A 19,929-nucleotide genomic window follows, 5' to 3' on the forward strand; every position below is an offset into this window, starting at 1 on the left:
ACACGTGATTCAGGACTGGACACCAGACAGGAAAAGGACATTAGTGAGCCAACTGACAATATCTGCAACTGTACATTAGAAAATAGTATCATACAACATTAATGTCCTCATTTTGATAATCATATTCTGGTTATTTAAGATGTTCACATTTGGGAAATCTGAGTTCAGAGTCTTTAAGAAATATCTGTACTATTTTTGCAACTTTTTATAAATCTGAACTAGTTTAAAATGTAAAATGGTTCCCCCTTTCACAGAAGCAGATTTAGTCTGTAGTTACATCACCACCTCGCAGGCCTCTCTCCAACACTACAACATGACTCTCTCACAGCTCTGGGGGAAGCCACACACACCTGAGATTATCGTCAGCTCCCCCAACCACCACCAAGCTGTTCTCAGCCCGAATCTTCTCCCGGAAATCTTCCATGGCTTCGGGATGACACTGCAAGGAATTCTGCCCAATGACAAAGAGGACTGGAGTCTTCATATCCAAGAGGGGATCATCCACATCCTAAAACATGAACAGGTTTTATAATCAGCCAGTTACTACTCACTGAGGACTGACCTGTCAAGTCCGCTGAGCAGAGTCAACTGGGCAACTAGTCGCTGAGTGCCAGTTTGGGTAATGCATGCACCCCCTTATTCTCACCAGCCTGTGACCCAGCAATCAGCTGCACCCCATGCTTACCCCTCTGGGACCATCCACGGTAAGTAAAGGAAACCCAAGGCAGACAACTGCAGTGACATACTCCATCACTGACACCTGGAAATAATACAACAGTTTGTCTCAAGGTCAACTGACTTTACTGCAGCTACACCCTACCCAGAGTCCAGAGGTGGTCCAGATCTACCAGCTTGTCCCATCTCTATCTCCCCAGTCCTAATCCATAGGAGTACCAGCTATAGTGGCGGCAGTAAGATCGTAAGACACAAGATCCCAGCACACAAAATGGAGCCCTGAGAGAACCGCAGCAGAGGGCTGAACCACAGGATGGGAAACTCAGTGCTTTCATCCTATTAATTCCCCAGACTTGAGTTTTCCTATTCACTTTCTCCTCCACAAATAGCAAATACAATCAGAAAGACACAAATGTCGCTCTTCATCCATAAGCAAAGAAAATCTCTCCCTTTTGAATCTAATGTTTAGCTCCCAGGCACTTCAAACTTGTTTGAGCAGTTGCTGACTGAATTCTGTCATTCCCAGGACCAGGGAGTGTCAGGAGACAGCCTCCTTCCTCTATCAGCCCTAGATGTCACACCTGACCAGACCACACGAAGCAGCAGAGACTCAACTTATTTGATCCACTTGAGAACTGGGGCTTTGGGCAGGTCAGGGACACTTACATAAACTAATGTACACACAAATGTATATAAAATAATAAACAGAAGATTCCTTAATGTTTACAAAGGGACAGACTATGAACACAACATCAACACAACACAACATCAAATTCCAAACCTATTAAAATTTATGCCTGCTAGTATTTTTTTTAAGGTGGAGAACAGTACTTACATTTGGGGGTGGGGGAGGAAATTTTTTTTTCAGAAATACATACTGATATATATATATATATATGTGTGTGTGTGTGTGTGTGTACATATGCATATATATATATACACACTCATATACACACACACACATATTACATATCTATCATAAGTGATATATATACATTACATATATATATATATATCACAAATGATAACAATATTTGGGATTTTCTTCAAGATAATTGGAGAAGACAGAAAGTGGACAGGGGTAAGATGAAAAAGTCTGACCATGAGTAAATCACTGGTAAATCACTGTGAGGAGTCCACAGGATTTATTATCGGTCTGTTCTCCCTTTAATTTTCTGTTTAAAATTTCCACAATAAAATTAGTCTTCTATACCTTAAAATGCATATATGTAGGCAGATCACCTAGCACGGTGTCTAGAACATAAAAAAAGGACTCAATGGTAGCAATCAGCAGTAACAGCATCAGTATTCTATCCCAAGACAGCCTCCAAATGAGATGGCAATTACTTACATGACAGGCCACCAGCGCTCCTGTATTCCAGCCAATCAAGATAATGGGTTTGTGGGGGAAATGGCTGTGAATCTTTGTGGGAGGAGAAAGAAGACAGTAAGACAGGAGTCTGGGCCAAAAGCAAGCCCAGCATGCTGGGGGTGCCACAGCGACCCGAAACAAGGGCACTCTCACCTCCAGTACTTTGCTTCTCACTGCCCCAATCATATGCTCCAGACACTGCAGAACTCCTACCCCACTACCGTTGTTCAGCAGATGGGTTGCTACAGGGATGACCTGAAGGAAAGAAAGTGGCAGTCATGCCAGCAGAGATTTAAGTTTCAAATCTTCTCTCAATTCTGCTTAACCTACCCTAAATCCCTTCAACCTTGGATAAGCACCTTTAGAATTAAAAACAAAAAGACAGTGGGGGAATGCCGAACATTTAAGTCCTCTATTTTGACTCCCTCCCACATTCTGTCTGCTCAGTCTTCCAAGACTCTATTCCAATCCAGGAGACAGTTCCTCTTAGCCCCACACATACCTTGCCTAAGCAGGAGAGCTGAGACTGCCAGAAGCGGTGGCGGCGTGACGTGGGGAACACAGAGCTAGAAGGCCCAGAGGAGGCAATGAGAATGAGAGGAGAGCCGGGGAGCTTGCTCTAAGGAGGAAGAACCCCAGAGAGAACCAGTGAGGGTGAGATGTCACTCCACAGAATCTCAAGTATCATAATACCTTTTTTAATCCCCGCCACTGCCAATTTCTTTATGAAACTCTGCTAAGCACTATACACAACCAGTTATTACTGGGAAAGTTAAGTCATTTATTACCCTCTTGCTAAGGTTCTGAGAGTGGATTCTAAAAATTTTGTGGGTCATAGTTAAGTCTTGAGCTGCTCTGACTTACTGGTTTGTTATGAGAAAGTACCCCCACAGCAGGATCCCAGGGCCTCTTCAGCAGGAGGGACAAGGCCTCAGCTCCTGCAGCCCCAGTCTTCGTGTTAGATGACACAAGCATCCGGTCGATCAAAGTAGGGATCTAGAAGCAAAAGCAAAGATCCCTCCAGTGTGAAGCAGGAGACCTGCACACTAGCAGGATTCAGGTGGGAAGAAAGAACCACCCCCCCAACTCTGAGCCACAGGCAGACTTGAATTAAGCCTCTCAAACGTTACTTGGGCAAAAGCAAAAATAAAAGGATGGCTGAAAAGTATGCCTCCCATCATTTGGGAAAACTTGGTGAAATGCATTAAGAGACTTAAATTTATTCTTATCCCCTTCCCAAAGGATTCTTTTTTTTTTTTTTTTTTAAGGTTTTTAAATTTATTGTCAGAGACAGTGAACGAGCACAAGCACAGGGAGCAGCAGGCTGAGGGAGAGGCGGAAGTAGGCATACTGCTGAGCCAGTAGCCCGGTGTGGGACTTGATCCCAGGACCCTGGGATCATACCTGAGCTGAAGGCAGACACTTAACCCACCAAGCCACCCAGGCATTCCTTCCCAAAGGATTCTACTTCTGAAAACTTCTAACAAAATGTATCAAAAACACAAACACACACATGGTGTTTGTGAGGGTGGGGGTTATGTATAAAAGACAAATTCATTCTCGATAATGATTTAAAAAGAAGAAATAACCTAAATATGTCTATAAGAGAATGATTAAGCAAATTATCCAAATAACTAGATATTAAGGGTTAATTTAAAATATTTAAAAGAATTTGGGGTGCCTGGGTAGCTCAGTGGGTTAAGGCCTCTGCCTTCGGCTCAGGTCATGGTCCCAGGGTCCTGGGATCAAGCCCCACATTGGGCTCTCTGCTCAGCATGGAGCCTGCCTACCCCCCTCTCTCTGCCTGCCTCTCAGCCTGCTTGTGATCTCTGTCAAATGAATAAATAAAAAAATCTTAAAAAAAAAAAATTTTAAAGAATTTGTAATAAGGAAGTAACTACTAAAATGCTAAAGAAAAAATAGAAAACATAAAAAATTACCTCCACTCAGAAAAATGCTATTAGAAAATATGCCAAAATATTAACAATTATCTTTATGGAGTTATGGACAGCTTTTTTTTTTTTTTTTAAAGATTTTATTTATTTATTTGACAGAGAGAGATCACAGTAGACAGAGAGGCAGGCAGAGAGAGAGAGGGAAGCAGGCTCCCTGCTGAGCAGAGAGCCCGATGCAGGACTCCATCCCAGGACCCTGAGATCATGACCTGAGCCGAAGGCAGCGGCTTAACCCACTGAGCCACCCAGGTGCCCCTGGACAGCTTTTTTCTTAGATTTTTTTTTCCTTAAATTTCTGTTTGTTCTAACTTCCTCAATGAACATCAGTTGATTTTATAAATTTAAAAAAAATTGTGCCCCAAATAATATAACACATGTGTTGTGTATATTGTGATTTATACCATGTCCTATTTTTCACTATTCATCAGAAAATGTGACCTCTCAGATGTGTAAGTGTAGGTTTGGGACATGCTATTGCTCACACTGAGAAGTACCTCTGTGAATTCCACCTTACCCACAAAAGGTCAAAATGACCTAGGGGAAAGGAAAGATTTTTGAATGTTAAAGGTACTCTTCAGAAAAAACAAACACAGAGCACGTGGGTGGCTCAAATGGTTAAGCATCTGCCTTCAGCTCAGGTTGTGATAGCAGGGTCCTAGGATCGAGCCCCACATTGGGCTCCCTGTTCAGCAGAGAGTCTGCTTCTCCCTCTACCCTGCCCCCTTGCTCGTGATTTCTCTCTCTTGGAGAAAGAAAAATCTTTAAAACAAGAACAAAAACATTCTGAAAAACCAGAAAATGAGAAGTACGATGGTGATGCAGGTTGTAAAGTCAGCCTACAACTAACACCATACCCAAGAGTGAAAAGCTAAGAGCTTTTCCTCTGAGTTCAGGAACAAGATAAGGATGGCCCCTCTTACCACTTCTATTCAACACTGTATTACTATTAGACCTAGCTAGAGCAATTAGATAAGAAAGTAAAAGGAATCCAAATTAAAAACAAGTAAAACTGACATTATTTGCAGATGACATATTCCAGTTCTCAGAAGGGGAATCCCTTGGGAAGGAACGCCTGGGTGGCTCAGTGGCTTAAGCGTCTGCCTTTGGCCCAGGTCATAATCCCAGGGTCTTTTCAAAGGAAACAATAATAAAATGAAAAGGTAACCTACTGAACAGAAGATATCTACAAATGATATATCCAATAAGGGATTAATATCTAAAATATATAAAGAACTCTTACAACTCAATAGCAAAAAATAATCCAATTAAAGTGTAGACATTTTTCCAAGGAAGAATAGACATTTTTCCAAGGAAGACATACTGACAGCCAACAGACACATGAAAAGATGCTCAACATCACTCATCATTAGGGAAATGCAAACCAAAACTACAGTGAGAAATCATCTTACCTCTGTTAGAATGGCTATTAGGAAAAAGACAAATACCAAGTGTTGGCAAGGATGTGAGATATGGGAACACTTGTGCACCGCTGGTGGGAATGTAAACTGGTGCAGCCACGATGGAAAACAGTATGGAGATTCCTCAAAATATTAAAAATAGAACTACTATATGATCCAGCAATTATACTTATGGGTATTTACCCAAAGAAAATAAAAACACTAACTCAAAATCAGTCATAAAGAAGGAAGGAAATCTTGCCATTTGGCACAACATGGATGGACCCTGAGAGCATTATGCTAAGTGAAATGATTAAGAGAAAGACAAACACTGTATGATCTCACTTATGTGTAGAATCCAAAGCAAAAACCAAAACAATACCAACAAAAAAAGCTCACAGATATAGATAATAGATTGGTGGCTGCGAGGCAGAGGACTGGGTGTGGACAAAATAGGTGAAGGGGGATCAAAAAGTACAATCTTATAGTTCTAAAATACTAAGTCATGGGGATATAATGTTCAGCATGGTGACTATAGTTAATACTGCACTGTCTATTTGAAAACTGTTGGGAGTAGATCTTAAAAGTTCTCATCACAAGAAAAAGAATTTTGTAACTATGCATGACAACACATATTAACTTACTGTGATCATTTTACATTACATACAAATATCAAATCATGCTGTACAGCTGAAACTAATAAAGTAAGTCACAAAGTTCAAAGACAACACAAGAAAATACGCTGCATCAGGCAATGACAAGCATGGACAGTATCACTAATTTTATTTTATTTATTTATTTATTTAAAGATTTTTTATTTATTTGACAGACAGCGATCACAAGTAGGCAGAGAGACAGGCAGAGAGAGAGGAGGAAGCAGGCTCCCTGCTGAGCAGAAAGCTCGATGCAGGGCTTGATCCCAGGATCCTGGGATCATGACCTGAGCTGAAGGCAGAGGCTTTAACCCACTGAGCCACCCAGGCGCCCAGTATCACTAATTTTAAAAAAGCAAAACTAAGATTTCTGCCTGAGAAATTAGGGGAATATACCATGAGACTGTATCAGTTTAACTCAGGAAACAAATGTTTATGCCACAGCTGCAGTTAGTTACAAGGCACCTACAAGGGGTACGGAAGACAAACACACAAATAACAAAAGAGGCTATTTATAACTGCTAGAAAAATAAAGAAACCCAACACTACTGATTCAAATCATCCAATAGAGAAGGAAGTCGAGGCAATTTTCATCTGAGGATGTAGCAAGTGAAGTGAGATGTGTTCTGCCGAATTCCAACAGAACGTGGGAAAAATGCTTTCCAATCAGTGACACCAGACAGAAGCAAGACTCTGTAGGGCCTATTCTAGAGACAGATTACCTGAGTCAGGGATTTGAGTATGGAAGCAGGGAGAACATAAGGACAGTAACAAAGGCAAAAGATCTTCACTACAAAACGGCCATTTCTTTGTAACTTACTCTGTAACTACAAGCCACTCAACACCTTGAGGCAGAGGATCTGATCCGAAAAAATTCTGAAAGCTTTTATCTGGGGATGCCTGGGTGGCTCAGTTGGGTAAGCCACAGCCTTCACCTCAGGTCATGATCCCCGAGTCCTGGAATAGAGTCCCACATCTGGCTTCCCCTGCTTTGCAGAGAGCCTGCTTCTTCCTCTCCCTCTGCCTCTCTCCCTGCTTGTGCTCTCTCTCTCTGTTAAATGAATAAATAAAATCTTTAAAAAATTTTTAAATTTAATTTAAAAAATAAATAAAAGCTTTTATCTGGCAGTAGAGTACAACTCTGAAACGACAAAGCCTTGAAAATCACTGTCAATATAGACTTAGAAATAATTAATCAGTAACCAACTTCTCTGCCAACCAAGCCTAGCCGGTCTTTCCAACACTGCATCACTCCCAACAGAATATTCAGAGACTAGGGTGTATACCTTCTCTGCTCTCTTCACAATGGCTCTAATGCTGAAAGTAGCTGGGCCAAGAGATGATCCCATTCACCTGTATTTCCATCCAACAGGTACACTAAAAGGAGGTAAAAGACCTTTACTTTAAAAACTGTAAGGCATTAATGAAAGGAACTGAAGATGACACAAAGAAATAGATATTCCATGCTTATGGATTAGAAAAATTAATATTGTTAAAATGTCCATACTACCAAGAGCAATCTACGGATTCAATGCAATCCCTATCAAAATTACAATACCATTTTTCAGAGAACTAGAACAAGTAATCCAAAAATTTGTATGGAACCACAAAAGACCCCAAATAGCCAAAGCAATCTTGAGAAAGAACAAAGCTGGACATATCACCATCTCAGACTTCAAGATATACTACAAAGCTACAGTAATCCAAATAGTATGGTACTAACATAAAAACAGACACAAAAATCAATGGAACAGAATAGAAAACCCAGAAATAAACCCACATTTACATGGTCAATTAATCCATGACAAAGGAGGCAAGAATATACAACAGGGAAAGGACAGTCTCTTTAAAAAATGGGTGTTGGGAAAACTGGACAGCCACATGCAACAGAATAAAACTGGACCACTTTCTTACACCATACACAAAAATAAATTTAAAATGGATTAGGGGGCGCCTGGGTGGCTCAGTGGGTTAAGCCTCTGCCTTCGGCTCAGGTCATGATCCCAGGGGCTTGGGATCGAGTCCCGCACTGGGCTCTCTGTTCAGCAGGGAGCCTGCCTCTCCTCATCTCTCTCTCTGTCTGTCTCTCTGCCTATTTGTGATCTCTCTCTCTGTCAAATAAATAAATAAATAATCTTAAAAAAAAAAAATTAAAAAGTTTAAAATGGATTAAAGACCTAAATGTGGTATCTGAAACCATAAAACTCCTAAAAGAAAACATATGCAGTAACCTCCTGGACACTGGCCTTAGGCAACATGTTTATGGATCTATTCCCTAGGGCAAGGGAAACAAAAGCAAAAATAAATTAGGACTATTGGGACTACACCAAAAAGCTTTTGCACAGCAAAGGAAACTATCAGCAAAATGAAAAGGCAACCTCCTGAATGGGAGAAGATATTTGCAATGATATATCTGATAAGGAGTTAATATCTAAAATTATATAAAGAACTTATGCCACTCAACACCAAAAAATTAATAATCCAATTTAAAAAATGTGCAGAGGACCTGAAAAGACACTTTTCCCAAGAGGGCATACAGACAATCAATAGACACATGATAAGACGCTCGACATCACTAACCATCAGGGAAATGCAAAATCAAAACCACAAGGAGTTATCACCTTATACCAGTCAGAATGGCTAAAATAAAAAAGACAAGAAATATCAAGCACCAGAGAGGACACGGAGATAAGGGAACCCTTGTGCACTCTTGGTGGGAATGTAATGCAACCACTGGGGAAAAAGTATGGCGGTTCCTCAAAAAATTAAAAATAGAATTACCATATGATCTAGTAACTCACTACAGAACATTTACCCAAAGAAATCTGAAAAAGATATATGCACCCTATGTTCATTGCAGCATTATTTATAATAGCTAAAATACAGAAGTAACTAAGTGTCCATCCATAGATAAATGGATAAAGATGATGTGGTATATATACACAGAATATTACTAGTGAATATTAGAATACTAGTGAATTAGAATAGAACAGTGAATTAGAATACTAGTGAATATTGGAATCAGAATATTACTCAGTGGGGCACATGGATGGCTCAGTCGTTAAGCGTTTGCCTTCGATCCTGGGGTCTTGGGATTGAGCCTTGCATTGTGTTCCCTGCTCAGCAGGAAGCCTTCTTCTCCCTCTCCACTCCCCCTGCTTGTGTTCCCTCTTTCACTGTCTCTATCAAATAGACAAAATCTTTTTAAAAAAAGGAATATTACTCAGCCACAAAAAAGAATGAAATCCCTACCATTTGCAACAAAACAGATGAACCTAGAGGATATTATGCTAAGTGAATGAAGTCAGAGAAAAACAAATTACCATGATTCCACTTATATGAGGAATCTAAAAAATAAAATAAATGAACAAACTAAAAAACAGAAAGAGACCCATAAATTCAGAGAAAAAACTGGTGGTTACCAGAAGAAAGAGGGTTGGGGATGGGTGAAATAAGTAAAGGGCAGTAAAGAGATACAAACTTCTAATTATAAAATAAGTAAGTCACAGATATGAAAAGCACAGAATAGGGAGCAGTCAGTATTATTGCAATAAAATTCTCTGGTGACAGATGGTGACTACACTTACTGTGGTGAGCACTGAGTAATAGTACAGATTTGTTAAATCACTACATCGTATATGGAAAGTAACATAACACTGTATCTTGACTATTCTTAAATAATAAAAATTTAAAAATTCAAAAAGTTTTAGAGAGAAACAATCAAAGTATACACTGCGATCCTGACAGTCTAAGAAAATAAGAGCCTGTCAGGAGAAAAACCACTGCTAAGAGCACAAGCCTAGAATGGACAGCACTCTTCCCCACTCCATAGCCCCCCACTCCAAACACCCGAATCTGCTTCTTGCCTCCTCAGCACATCTCCCTGGTAAACCCTTCGTCTTCCCCATGGTAATTCTTTTCTCACCTCACCTCAGAGGTGACTCAAACCACAACCTGCAGGGCTGGAGAGGCTAAAAGTACATTCTGGTTTTCAGGTCTCACAGTTCATCCTGGAGATAGCAGGGATAAAGATGTTGATACCAGACAAAACGTGAAATGATACCATGTCTCCCATTTTTAATAACAAACTTGTTTTCTTCAGTCATGTCCTCCAGGCTGACCAGGCAGTGACCCTGCCCAACCCCACTTCCTAAACCCGCAACAGAGGCTGGCCAACCAAGGACAGGGGAGACGCCAGTCATAGCCTCACCTTCCCTTTCAGTGTCTGCAAAGCATCCAGATAGGCAGCCAGCATGGGCAGACTCAAGGTCTCCACCAGGGTGGTATGCAGCCACTGGATCAGCTTGGTGTCCCAGCTCACACTTGCCAGAGCCTGGCGCACTCTCCTCGCACACTTGTCCACAGCAACACGGCGCAACACTGGCTCATTGCAAGCCTGGAAGATATAAGTGAAGTGATAACACAAGAGGGGCACCATGTTAGCAACTGGGGCAGGTAGGATGGGGACCAAAAAGTTAGTCAGCTAGTAAGGCTGTACTAGGAAGAGAATATCAATGGGCCAATTTCTAGAGTCTTACCCCTTCATTGGCCAAACGGGCAAGCCGGTCAGACTGCAGGGCTTTGAGGATCTTGTTAAATAGCTTGTTCTGGGCCATTGTCCAGCCAGTCCTATAAGAGAAACTCCAAGGAATTAAAGTCAAACGCTGGGGACACTCCTCATGCATGTACACTGTACAAAGACTATGCCATGTTTTTTTGTCCACCCTATGAAACAATATAACTCAAAGCAGTTTAAAGACCACTGAGCTAAAGCACAAGACCTGGTTCCAAAACTGCCCATAAGTCACCTCAGCATACATTTGTATTAATATATACACTCAAGCTGGGCACCTAGGTGGCTCAGTGAGTTAAAGCCTCTGCCTTTGGCTCAGGTCATGATCCCAGGGTCCTGGGATGGAGCCCGACATCGGGCTCTCTGCTCATCAAGCCTTCCTCTCTCTCTCTACCTGCCTCTCTGCCTACTTGTCATCTCTGTCAAATAAATAAAATCTTAAAAAAAAAAAAAAAAAAGACAGAATGAGCAAGTGTTTCAGTATACTAAAACCTCAGACTAAGGTAAGAGACCTATTTAAATTACCTTTAGGATTATAACAGGAATATAACAAATGAATTTTCCCCAATATTGCATCCCACACTCTCGCTCTCCCTTTTCCATGTATACTTTTTACGTTTTTCTGTATACTACACAATTAGCAAGTTTCCTTTTGAATGGTCTGTTCCATATGAGTTGACGCTGTACCATCCCCATATGACACTGGTATACACACGTTTACTTTGATTAAGGAAGGCTTAGTGTGTCCTCCTCCAACTCCGGCAATAAACTCCTACAATTAGAAACTAGTCCTACTGTTGCTGTTCCCACCTCATCATACCCAGCACAGTGGCCAGGAGCTTATTTAAGTCCCCCCTCAGTCCATTCCTGGCATCTTAATGATTCTGATACTCCAACTCTGGCCTGTAACCTTCCTAAAGAGACTAAGAGAAAGGTAACAGACGATGCCCAATTAGTATATGTTTATCAACTCTCCCTGGCACGCACACACACATATATATGGACCTTTCTAAATATGGCCTAAGGGGCACCTGGGTGGCTCAGTCCTTGAGCATCTGCCTTCGGCTCGGGTCATGATCCCGGAGTTCTGGGATCGAGCCCTGCATCTGGCTCCTTGCTTCGCGGGAAGCCTGCTTCTCCTTCTCCCAATCCCCCTGCTTGTATTCCCTCTCTCACTGTGTCTCTCTCTGTCAAAAAAATAAATAAAATCTTAAAAATAAATAAATAAATAAGACCTAAGACCTAGAAGCTACAAAAGAAATAAATATTAAAGATATAAAGATAAAAATTTCAAACTTCTATAAAGGAAAAAACTAAACTATATCCTAAAGTCAAAACACAATGGAAAAATAACTGTCATTTCATTAAATTAAAAAAACCTCCGGAAAATTTGCAAGAAAATGATAAGATACTCAAAACAAAAACAATGGGCAAAGAACATGAAAAGGCAGTTCACGCAAAAAAGGAGTCAACTCCCTCCAAAATCACACATTCAAATGAAAATCATAAATTATTTTCACCTATCAAATGGGTGAAAATTAAGAAACTTAATACTCTGTGTTATAAGAATGTAAGAAAATAGGTCCCTCCATACTTTGCTGATGGAAATATAAATTTAGTCAACCTTTTGGAAAGTCATTTGGAAAATCAATTACAGAGGAAAAAAAAAAATCCATCAAAAACCCCAAATCAAACCATGTCACTCTGCTCAAAGGCCCTTAGTGGTCCCATTTCAATCAGTCAAAAGCAACCACCTCCTTAGTGGATTATCTGGACCCCACTGCCTGTCCCACCCCATCATCCATGACTGCTCCTGACTTATTGGGCTTCACCACATTTGCCCCAGCCCACCTGACACACACACCCTCCATGCTCCCACATCACAGACTGGGCCCTGGTCATCCATTCCATATACCAGACACAACGGCTCCCTCTCCAATCTCCTTCAGGTCATTGCTCAAACGTTATGTTCTACTGATGCTTCCCCTGACTCACCCTTATTTAAAACTACCAATACCCACCCAGAATCCCTAGTTCCCTTTCCAGCCATATCTCCACCTTGTGCTCTACCCATTTTACTTCTTTGTTTAATGTGTCTCCCTCAGCTAGACTGTAAAGGGCAACATGGCAGGGATTTTGGTCAGTTTTGCTTAAGTGTTATATCCCAGCATGTAAAACAGTGTCTGACACACAAGAGCTACTGGAACATCTGCTGAATAAATAAATGGATGAACTGCAGGTATACTACATTCCAAGTCCTGTGAACAGCCGAGTGCAAATACCAACCCCTACACTCCCCAACACACTGAGCACTGAGCAGGAGAGGAACGCTGAGACATGATTCAGGCTCAACTGTAAACTGAGTGGGGGGTCATACCTGGGTGGGCTTGAAACGACTCCAACAATCTCAATTCCTTTCACTTTATAACAAACTAGTACCTTTTCCATCATACACCACCAGCAAGACACCCTATTTTCTACAGGTCATCTAAGAATACTGTAACAAGGCCCAGTAAATATGCAGATGGAAGACAAACTGCCCTTTGTTACTAGCTTTCTACAATGATCTTACTATCCTTAAATACCTTCTAGAAAGGGAGAAAATTATGGGCCTTCATTTCTTCTGTAAAATAAAATCTCCACCTACCACATCTCCAGTTTCACAACTGACTACAGGTATACACAGTCCAAGAGAACACTAACTAGGAGTAAGGACTCTAACCAGCTCCGCAATACAGAGCTGGCTGTGTGTCCTCAGTCTCTTTGACAATAAAATAGATGGGGACTACTCAGCCTCCAAGGCTGCTTCTAGCAACCAAAACTCAGCTATGATTACTGATGGAAACACAAGTTGTAAGGTAACAGCTGACATCCATGATGGAGAATTCAGAAGCACCCTCTATCTTCAGCAGCTATCCTTGCTACAGCTGAATCCCTTAACTTCCCAAGCCTCCCACTCCTCCATAACCGCCTTGTGGGGTACTAAAAGACGTCTTGGGTTTTATGGAATTGTCCTTTATTTCCCCCTAGTTCTTTTGGCTTAATTCCTGCTAGTTTATCAGGATCCAGTCAGTTTTTGTTGTGGTTTGATATTTCAGAAATTTTTGACTTGGGAGGTGGGGAGAGACTTCAACTCAACCTTGGAACTCAGGATACCTTGGGACCAGGAAGGCTTGTGGGAAAGCAGCTCCAGCCCATTGGTTCACAATCTCATTTTCCTCCACATTATTTAAACGCAAAGTACATTCACATGAGAAGTCACTTTTTTATGTATAGCAATTCTTGGGTGAACTTGGATCAACAAATCTCTTTGGTTTTATTTTATTTTTTAAAGATTTTATCCATTTATTTGACAGAAAGAGACACAGCGAGAGAGGGAACACAAGCAGGAGGAGTAGGAGAGGGAGAAGCAGGCTTCCCATCGAGCAAGCTCGATGCAGCACCGATCCCTGGGATCATGACCAGGTGCCCTACATCTCTTGTTTTTAGTGGCTGGTTCTACCCTACTGGTGGACATTCAGGATGTGTCTCTTTTATTGCTATTACGAACAGTTGCAGTGACCACCCTTCCTTTCCATACCAATACACACATCTTCTACATCTTTATACAGGAATGCAAACATCTCTGTAAGATAAATTTCTTCAAGTGGAAATGAAAGATCAAAAGCTTTCTCTCAAAAATTTCAACTTCCAGTTCTGTGAAAGTATTATCTATAAAAAAAAAAACTGCACTCTGTGGATGAGACTCTGCGACTGGTTCAGGCCTTCCAGTTTACCGACAAGCATGGGGAAGTGTAACCAGCTGGCTGGAAGCCTGGCAGTGATACCATCAAGCCTGATGTCCAGAAGAGCAAAGAGTATTTCTCTAAGCAGAAGTGAGCGCAGGGCCATTTTAGGGCTGGGCTGTAGTGGGTGGCCATGAAAACAAAATCTCTTTTGTACTATTGTTATGCTTAAAACACAAGACTTTAGACTTTGTGCAGATGTGGTATGGGATGGGACAGGCCTTTACTGCAGGGGTTGGGGAGTCCAGCCTTTCTTTCTCTGGAGAGAATGGCCTGAACTGTGTTACAGGGCAGGCCAACTGTGATGTACAGTAGTAGGGCAACACTTTTGATCTTCTGTTGTTTCTATTAACCTTGAACTGAGAAAAAAACAAAGAACAAAAAACGAAAGAACTGCAAAACATCAAAAGTGGAATTACACTGTAGTCTCATCCCAGGTAATATTGCTCACTTTTAATCACACAGGGTAAGCAATGAATACAATTTCTTCATGTTCAACAATCTCTTGTGCTTTCTCAAAGTCTATCAGTCATGTTGCAAACTTTAATTCCAAAGACATAGAATGAGGTATAATTTATTTACAAGGCACCAACAGCATTTCCAAAATTATCCTGTTCTTTATTATGTAACAGGATGTTTTCTCTATTTGTTTTTCTTACTCTATATTTATTCTGAAACCCAAAATGATGGAAGCAAGAAAAAATGATGTGAACAAAATGGGAGGGGAGGAGGGGACTAGAAAGCTACTTAGAAATTACTACCATACACCAACGACAGCTGAAATTAAACTGAAAAACCACAATGTTGAGAGTCTAAAATCCCAGAAAAAGTTCTTAGGATTGTTGCTGGATAGGTAACAAAGCGATTCCAAGAACTCAAACATGTTCCCTATATTTTGTCAGCTTCGTGGGAGGTTGGAAAATTAAGTGGGCAGAGAAAAAATGATCTAACCCGAGATTAAGATAAAGAGCATGCAAAAGATATAATTAAGGAAAATTTTAAAAACAGGAGACAGAATTTAAATACAAGTCTAAACAGTCAAATAGCTGATGGGAACTGTGGTGAGTCAATGTGCTCCTCCTACCTAAACCAATTCAATTTTCATGAGTGCAAAAGTGCCTTTTCTTCATTTCTTTGATGAAATCAGATAATCTCATATTCCCCATACTTTGATAGAACCTAACTGATGTCTGACCTCTGGCTCATCTTATCCAAAGCAGCCAAAGTCACACTGGTCCCAGAAAAGCCTCATGATTTCAAAGGTAATTATACTTTCTCTGATACTGTTTTAAGGGAGACTAATTCAATATTAAAATGTCTAAAGGATTTTTTTAACCAGAAGTCTGACAGGGAGAGATAAAGAACGTCACAGAGACTGAGTAGGCCACACTTATTTTTTTCAGATTATAAAAATTCTTTGCTTAGACATTAAGAGAAAGGAAGAAAGAAGAGGAAAGAGAAGTGGGGGGAGGGAAAAATAATTCAAAGATCTTGGGATCAAAATTTCAAACATCCAAACTAAGATTAATACACAGATAGGTATATATAATACTGAGAGGTATAATTAGAGCAAATTTTAAAATGGAGAATAAACTTCTTTTGGCTGAATTCAGAAGTTCTAAATTTCAAGATAAGACAACCTGCTTAAAGACACTAGATTCTTTCACTGAAACATTGGAAATACCCTTAAATCCATTTGACCATGCTGAGAAATACCATGTGCCAGGAGTATTTTGTTAAATCTCTTTCAAAAGCTGTGTACCTAATTAAACTTGGTATTTGATAAAACATCGGTTGGGGGCGGGGGAGCCGGTCCAACTTCCTCAGGACAACAGTGCATACCAGCAAATGTAAATTATTTTCAAAGGCTCTATAAGCAACATGACTTTGACATGCAGACACAAGAGCATGATCTAAACCAGAGGTCAGCAAACTATTTCTTTCATAGTCTGGATAGCATATATTTCAGTTTGTGGGCTTCATGGTCTGGGTCACAACTATACAACTCTATGCGTACAGAGCAAAAGCAGACATGGACAATACCTAAGTAATGTGCATGGCTGCGTTCCAAAGAAACTACATTTATGGACAGTGAAATCTGATTTCATGTTTTCTGACTTTTTTTCAACCTAATAAAATGTAAAAACATTTCTTAGCTCATGGGCCATACAAAAACAAGCAATGGGTCAAAGCTGGCACATTGGCCATAGTTTGCCAACCCCTGATCTAGGCAATTAAATCAGGCAGAGAGGGATATTTAAACTGTTTCACAAAATATCAGGCATTACCAGAGAAAGTCAGAGTCAGTTGGGATTAGGAGGGGGCCTTCATTATCTATACACAGAAAGCTATCTAAAGGCAGTTTCTACTGAAATAATTCAAGAAGGGGGGGAAAGGGTTCTAACAAAGAAAATTAAGTTTCTGACTCTACTGACAGATCAGTAAGCTCTGAGGAAAAGCAGATTTCTAGGGCACTGTCCTATAGCCCATGAGCTCTTGATGTGGGAAACTGTAATTTTACAGGATTTTATACAGGAAGACAAGAAGCAGCAATTTAACAATCAAGTCAAGGGAAAGAACGGCAACAGGATGATTACAATCAGAGCATAGGGAACTAACTGCAAGCTCTACACAGGCTACATATCCAGAATTCAGGAACAAGGTCATAAAATGGTGACCTCTGAAATTGAAGCCAGTAAGTATCATCAAATAATGAAATTAGCTGTGTGCAAACGTGACCTACCTGAAGAGATGGTTTGTAAGCCTGTTGCTAATGAGAGGACTCCTCCAAAATCTCATCAGACACTAAAAAACAAATAATCTGAGATAAACTGAGCGCTAATTAATCATATCAATCTGTGGCAATGTCATAACAGAAGGATGGAGGTCCACATGGAGAAAGACAAGCCAAAGATAAGACTCTGTTGGTATTTCTCTGTAGGACTGGGCAGGTGATGGTGTGCCCCGGCCTACTCTGTGGGCCCATCTTGCTTTGAGGAAGCAAGCTGCCTTGTTGAAGGAGGGTGCCTCCAGGGCAGACTGTCCACTCACCACCCACTTCTGGAACAGAACAGCTTCCTAGACTCTCCTACTGATAACTGATGCTCTGGCCAGGCCACCCCAGTGTCTTAACTGCCTTACAGGTTATTTTTCTTCTTATAAATTAAGAATCAGATATTCATATGCATTAAGTCTCCGATGACTTTGCTTAAGTATGAAGAGCCCCCAAAAACCTCCTGATCATGACCATGGGTGAACAGATAAAAAGAACTTCATGCAGTTCTCCCACACAGTTTCGGAAATTGCAAACTGGTGGCAAGGCAACTGGTAACACCACAAAGGGACACGTAATGGTGTGAGGACGCCTTGTTCTGCTACCACTAGCTGGTCCCTCTTTGAAAGATGTGCCCTTCAAGAGAGGGTACATAGCCAAGAACACTGAGCTCTGGGAGTCAGACAGCTTGCTTTGAACAAATTCCTGCTCCATGACTTGCTAAACTAAGGTTTCTTAATCTCCCCGAACTCAGCTTCTTTATCTTACAAAACAGAGACGAAGAAAGGATGTAACTCAGAGAGTTATTGTGAGGATTAAAAGAAAAAATGCATATGAAGCGTGTGGCACAGTGCCTGGCACCTAGAAAGCACTCAACAAATGGTAGTTCTTTTTTGGTACTAGCACTGTCACATTTTTTAATTATTATTAACTGCTACAATGGCAGGAAACCATTTTTGCTGCATTCACTGACACTGGGACTACTCTAGTAGTTGATCCTCACTCACAGCAGAAGTTTCCCTCTTTAGCTGAAACTCTGGAAAGCGTTTCCCCTTCTTAGGGCACAACAGCAATTCCAACTCAAGACCCCCAAACAACTTCTTCACAAGCTCTTGACCCAGCTGCAGAACTGCTCCTCCTTCCATAGCTACTACCTTATTCACACAAGCAGATCTGTTCAATCTCATTCCCTCCTTCTGACCAGACTCAAAAACCAGGCCAACTGCCTCAAACCTTCCTACACTTCTTTATATCTTATTACCTCTTCCATTATTATAAAACAAGAGCTCTCCAAAAGTATGGCAAGTTTATCACCTACACACTCCTGATGTGAAGATTTTAACATTCCCTTCTGCACAGCAGATAGAGAGAAATGAGCCATCAGGGAAATGCAAATTAAAGCCACAATCAAAAGTCACTCTGCATCCACTAGAATGGTAAAAATTTAAAAAGAGGCAGACAATAACAAGTGTTGGCAAAGATGTGGAAAAACCGGAACTCTCATACACTGCTACGAGGAATGTAGAATGGTGAAGCCCTTGTAGAAAGCAACTGGAAATTCCTCAAAAGTTAAACAGTTACCATATGACCCAGCAATTCCACTCCTAGGTATATATGCAAGAGAACTGAAAACACATGTCCACAAAAAAATCAGTACATGAATGTTCATAGCAACATTATCCAAAGTAGCCAAAGAGTGTTAGCAACCCAAATATCCATTAATGGATGAATGGATAAACAAAAGTGGTATATCCACACAATGGAATTTCAGTAATAAAAGGGAATGAAGTACTGACTCATGCTACAGCATGAATGAACTTTGAAAACACTATGCTAGGTAAAAAAAGCCAGAAACAAAAGGCCACATATTTTTATGATTCCATTTAAATGAAATGTCCAGAATAAGCTAATTTAGAGAGATAGAAAGTAGACTGGTGGTTGCCAGGGGATGAAGGGGTTAGCAGGAAATGGGAAATGACTGCTAATGGGTTCGGGGTTTCTTTTGTGGAGGACAAAAATGCTCATTAAATTGATTGTGGTGGTGCATATACTAAAAACCACTGACTGTACACATTAAACAGGTAAACTGTATGGCATGTAAAGTTGATCTTCATGGAGTTGCTATGCAGTAAGTAAAAGATAAATAAACGTATGCTAAAGCAACAATGACAAATGCGCCAGAGAGGAGAGGAATGGAGTCCCCTGGGTCAATAGGAAACATGGGAAAAAAATCAGCCAACAAAGTCATGAAAACTTCCTCAAAACCCACAGACTGGGGACGCCTGGGTGGCTCAGTTGGTTAAGCAGCTGCCTTCGGCTCAGGTCATGATCCCAGCGTCCTGGGATCGAGTCCCATATCGGGCTCCTTGCTCCGCAGGGAGCCTGCTTCTCCCTCTGACTCTGCCTTCCACTCTGTCTGCCTGTGCTCGCTCTCTCTCTCACAAATAAATAAATAAAATCTTTAAAAAAAAAAAAAAAAAAAAAAAAAAAAAAAAAAAAACCCACAGACTGCAAATCTATTTTTAAAAGCCACTCAAATTAAACATCTGTTAGCTTTCCAAGCGACTCCAAAACATTTTCATTACTCTAGTTATAGACTATATAAACACAGTATCTTACAAATGTACTCTTATTTAATGGCTTGTTTGTTTGTAGTCTGAGTAACTCTGATAGCACAGCCTGCAATATAGAGGATACAGAACTAGTCATACCTATCATATTTAATTCATTTACTTATTCAATAAAC

General features: G+C 40.6%; 1 protein-coding gene across 11 annotated transcripts in view; it reads right to left on the bottom strand.

The window, feature by feature from the left end:
• Positions 1–19,929, bottom strand: part of KANSL3 (KAT8 regulatory NSL complex subunit 3) — a 42,222-nt gene that overhangs the window by 17,418 nt on the left and 4,875 nt on the right. For 8 of the 11 annotated variants that reach the window (XM_045077753.1, XM_004752949.3, XM_045077749.1 and 5 more), the window contains 8 exons: positions 10,591–10,681; positions 10,263–10,448; positions 2,912–3,043; positions 2,550–2,666; positions 2,201–2,302; positions 2,027–2,098; positions 686–760; positions 351–508 (listed from right to left, as the gene is read on the bottom strand). In XM_045077753.1, the coding sequence (XP_044933688.1) occupies positions 351–508; positions 686–760; positions 2,027–2,098; positions 2,201–2,302; positions 2,550–2,666; positions 2,912–3,043; positions 10,263–10,448; positions 10,591–10,681 (933 nt within the window). Of the gene's footprint in view, positions 1–350; positions 509–685; positions 761–2,026; positions 2,099–2,200; positions 2,303–2,549; positions 2,667–2,911; positions 3,044–7,338; positions 7,430–9,982; positions 10,004–10,262; positions 10,449–10,590; positions 10,682–17,153; positions 17,216–19,929 lie in introns of those variants that run through there. The other 3 variants (XM_045077755.1, XM_045077757.1, XM_045077758.1) reach the window with 3 other exon arrangements.

This window comes from Mustela putorius, unplaced genomic scaffold, assembly GCF_011764305.1.
Source record: "Mustela putorius furo isolate JIRA1106 unplaced genomic scaffold, ASM1176430v1.1 tig00000224_pilon_pilon_pilon, whole genome shotgun sequence".
In the NCBI taxonomy this organism is placed as follows: domain Eukaryota; kingdom Metazoa; phylum Chordata; class Mammalia; order Carnivora; family Mustelidae; genus Mustela; species Mustela putorius.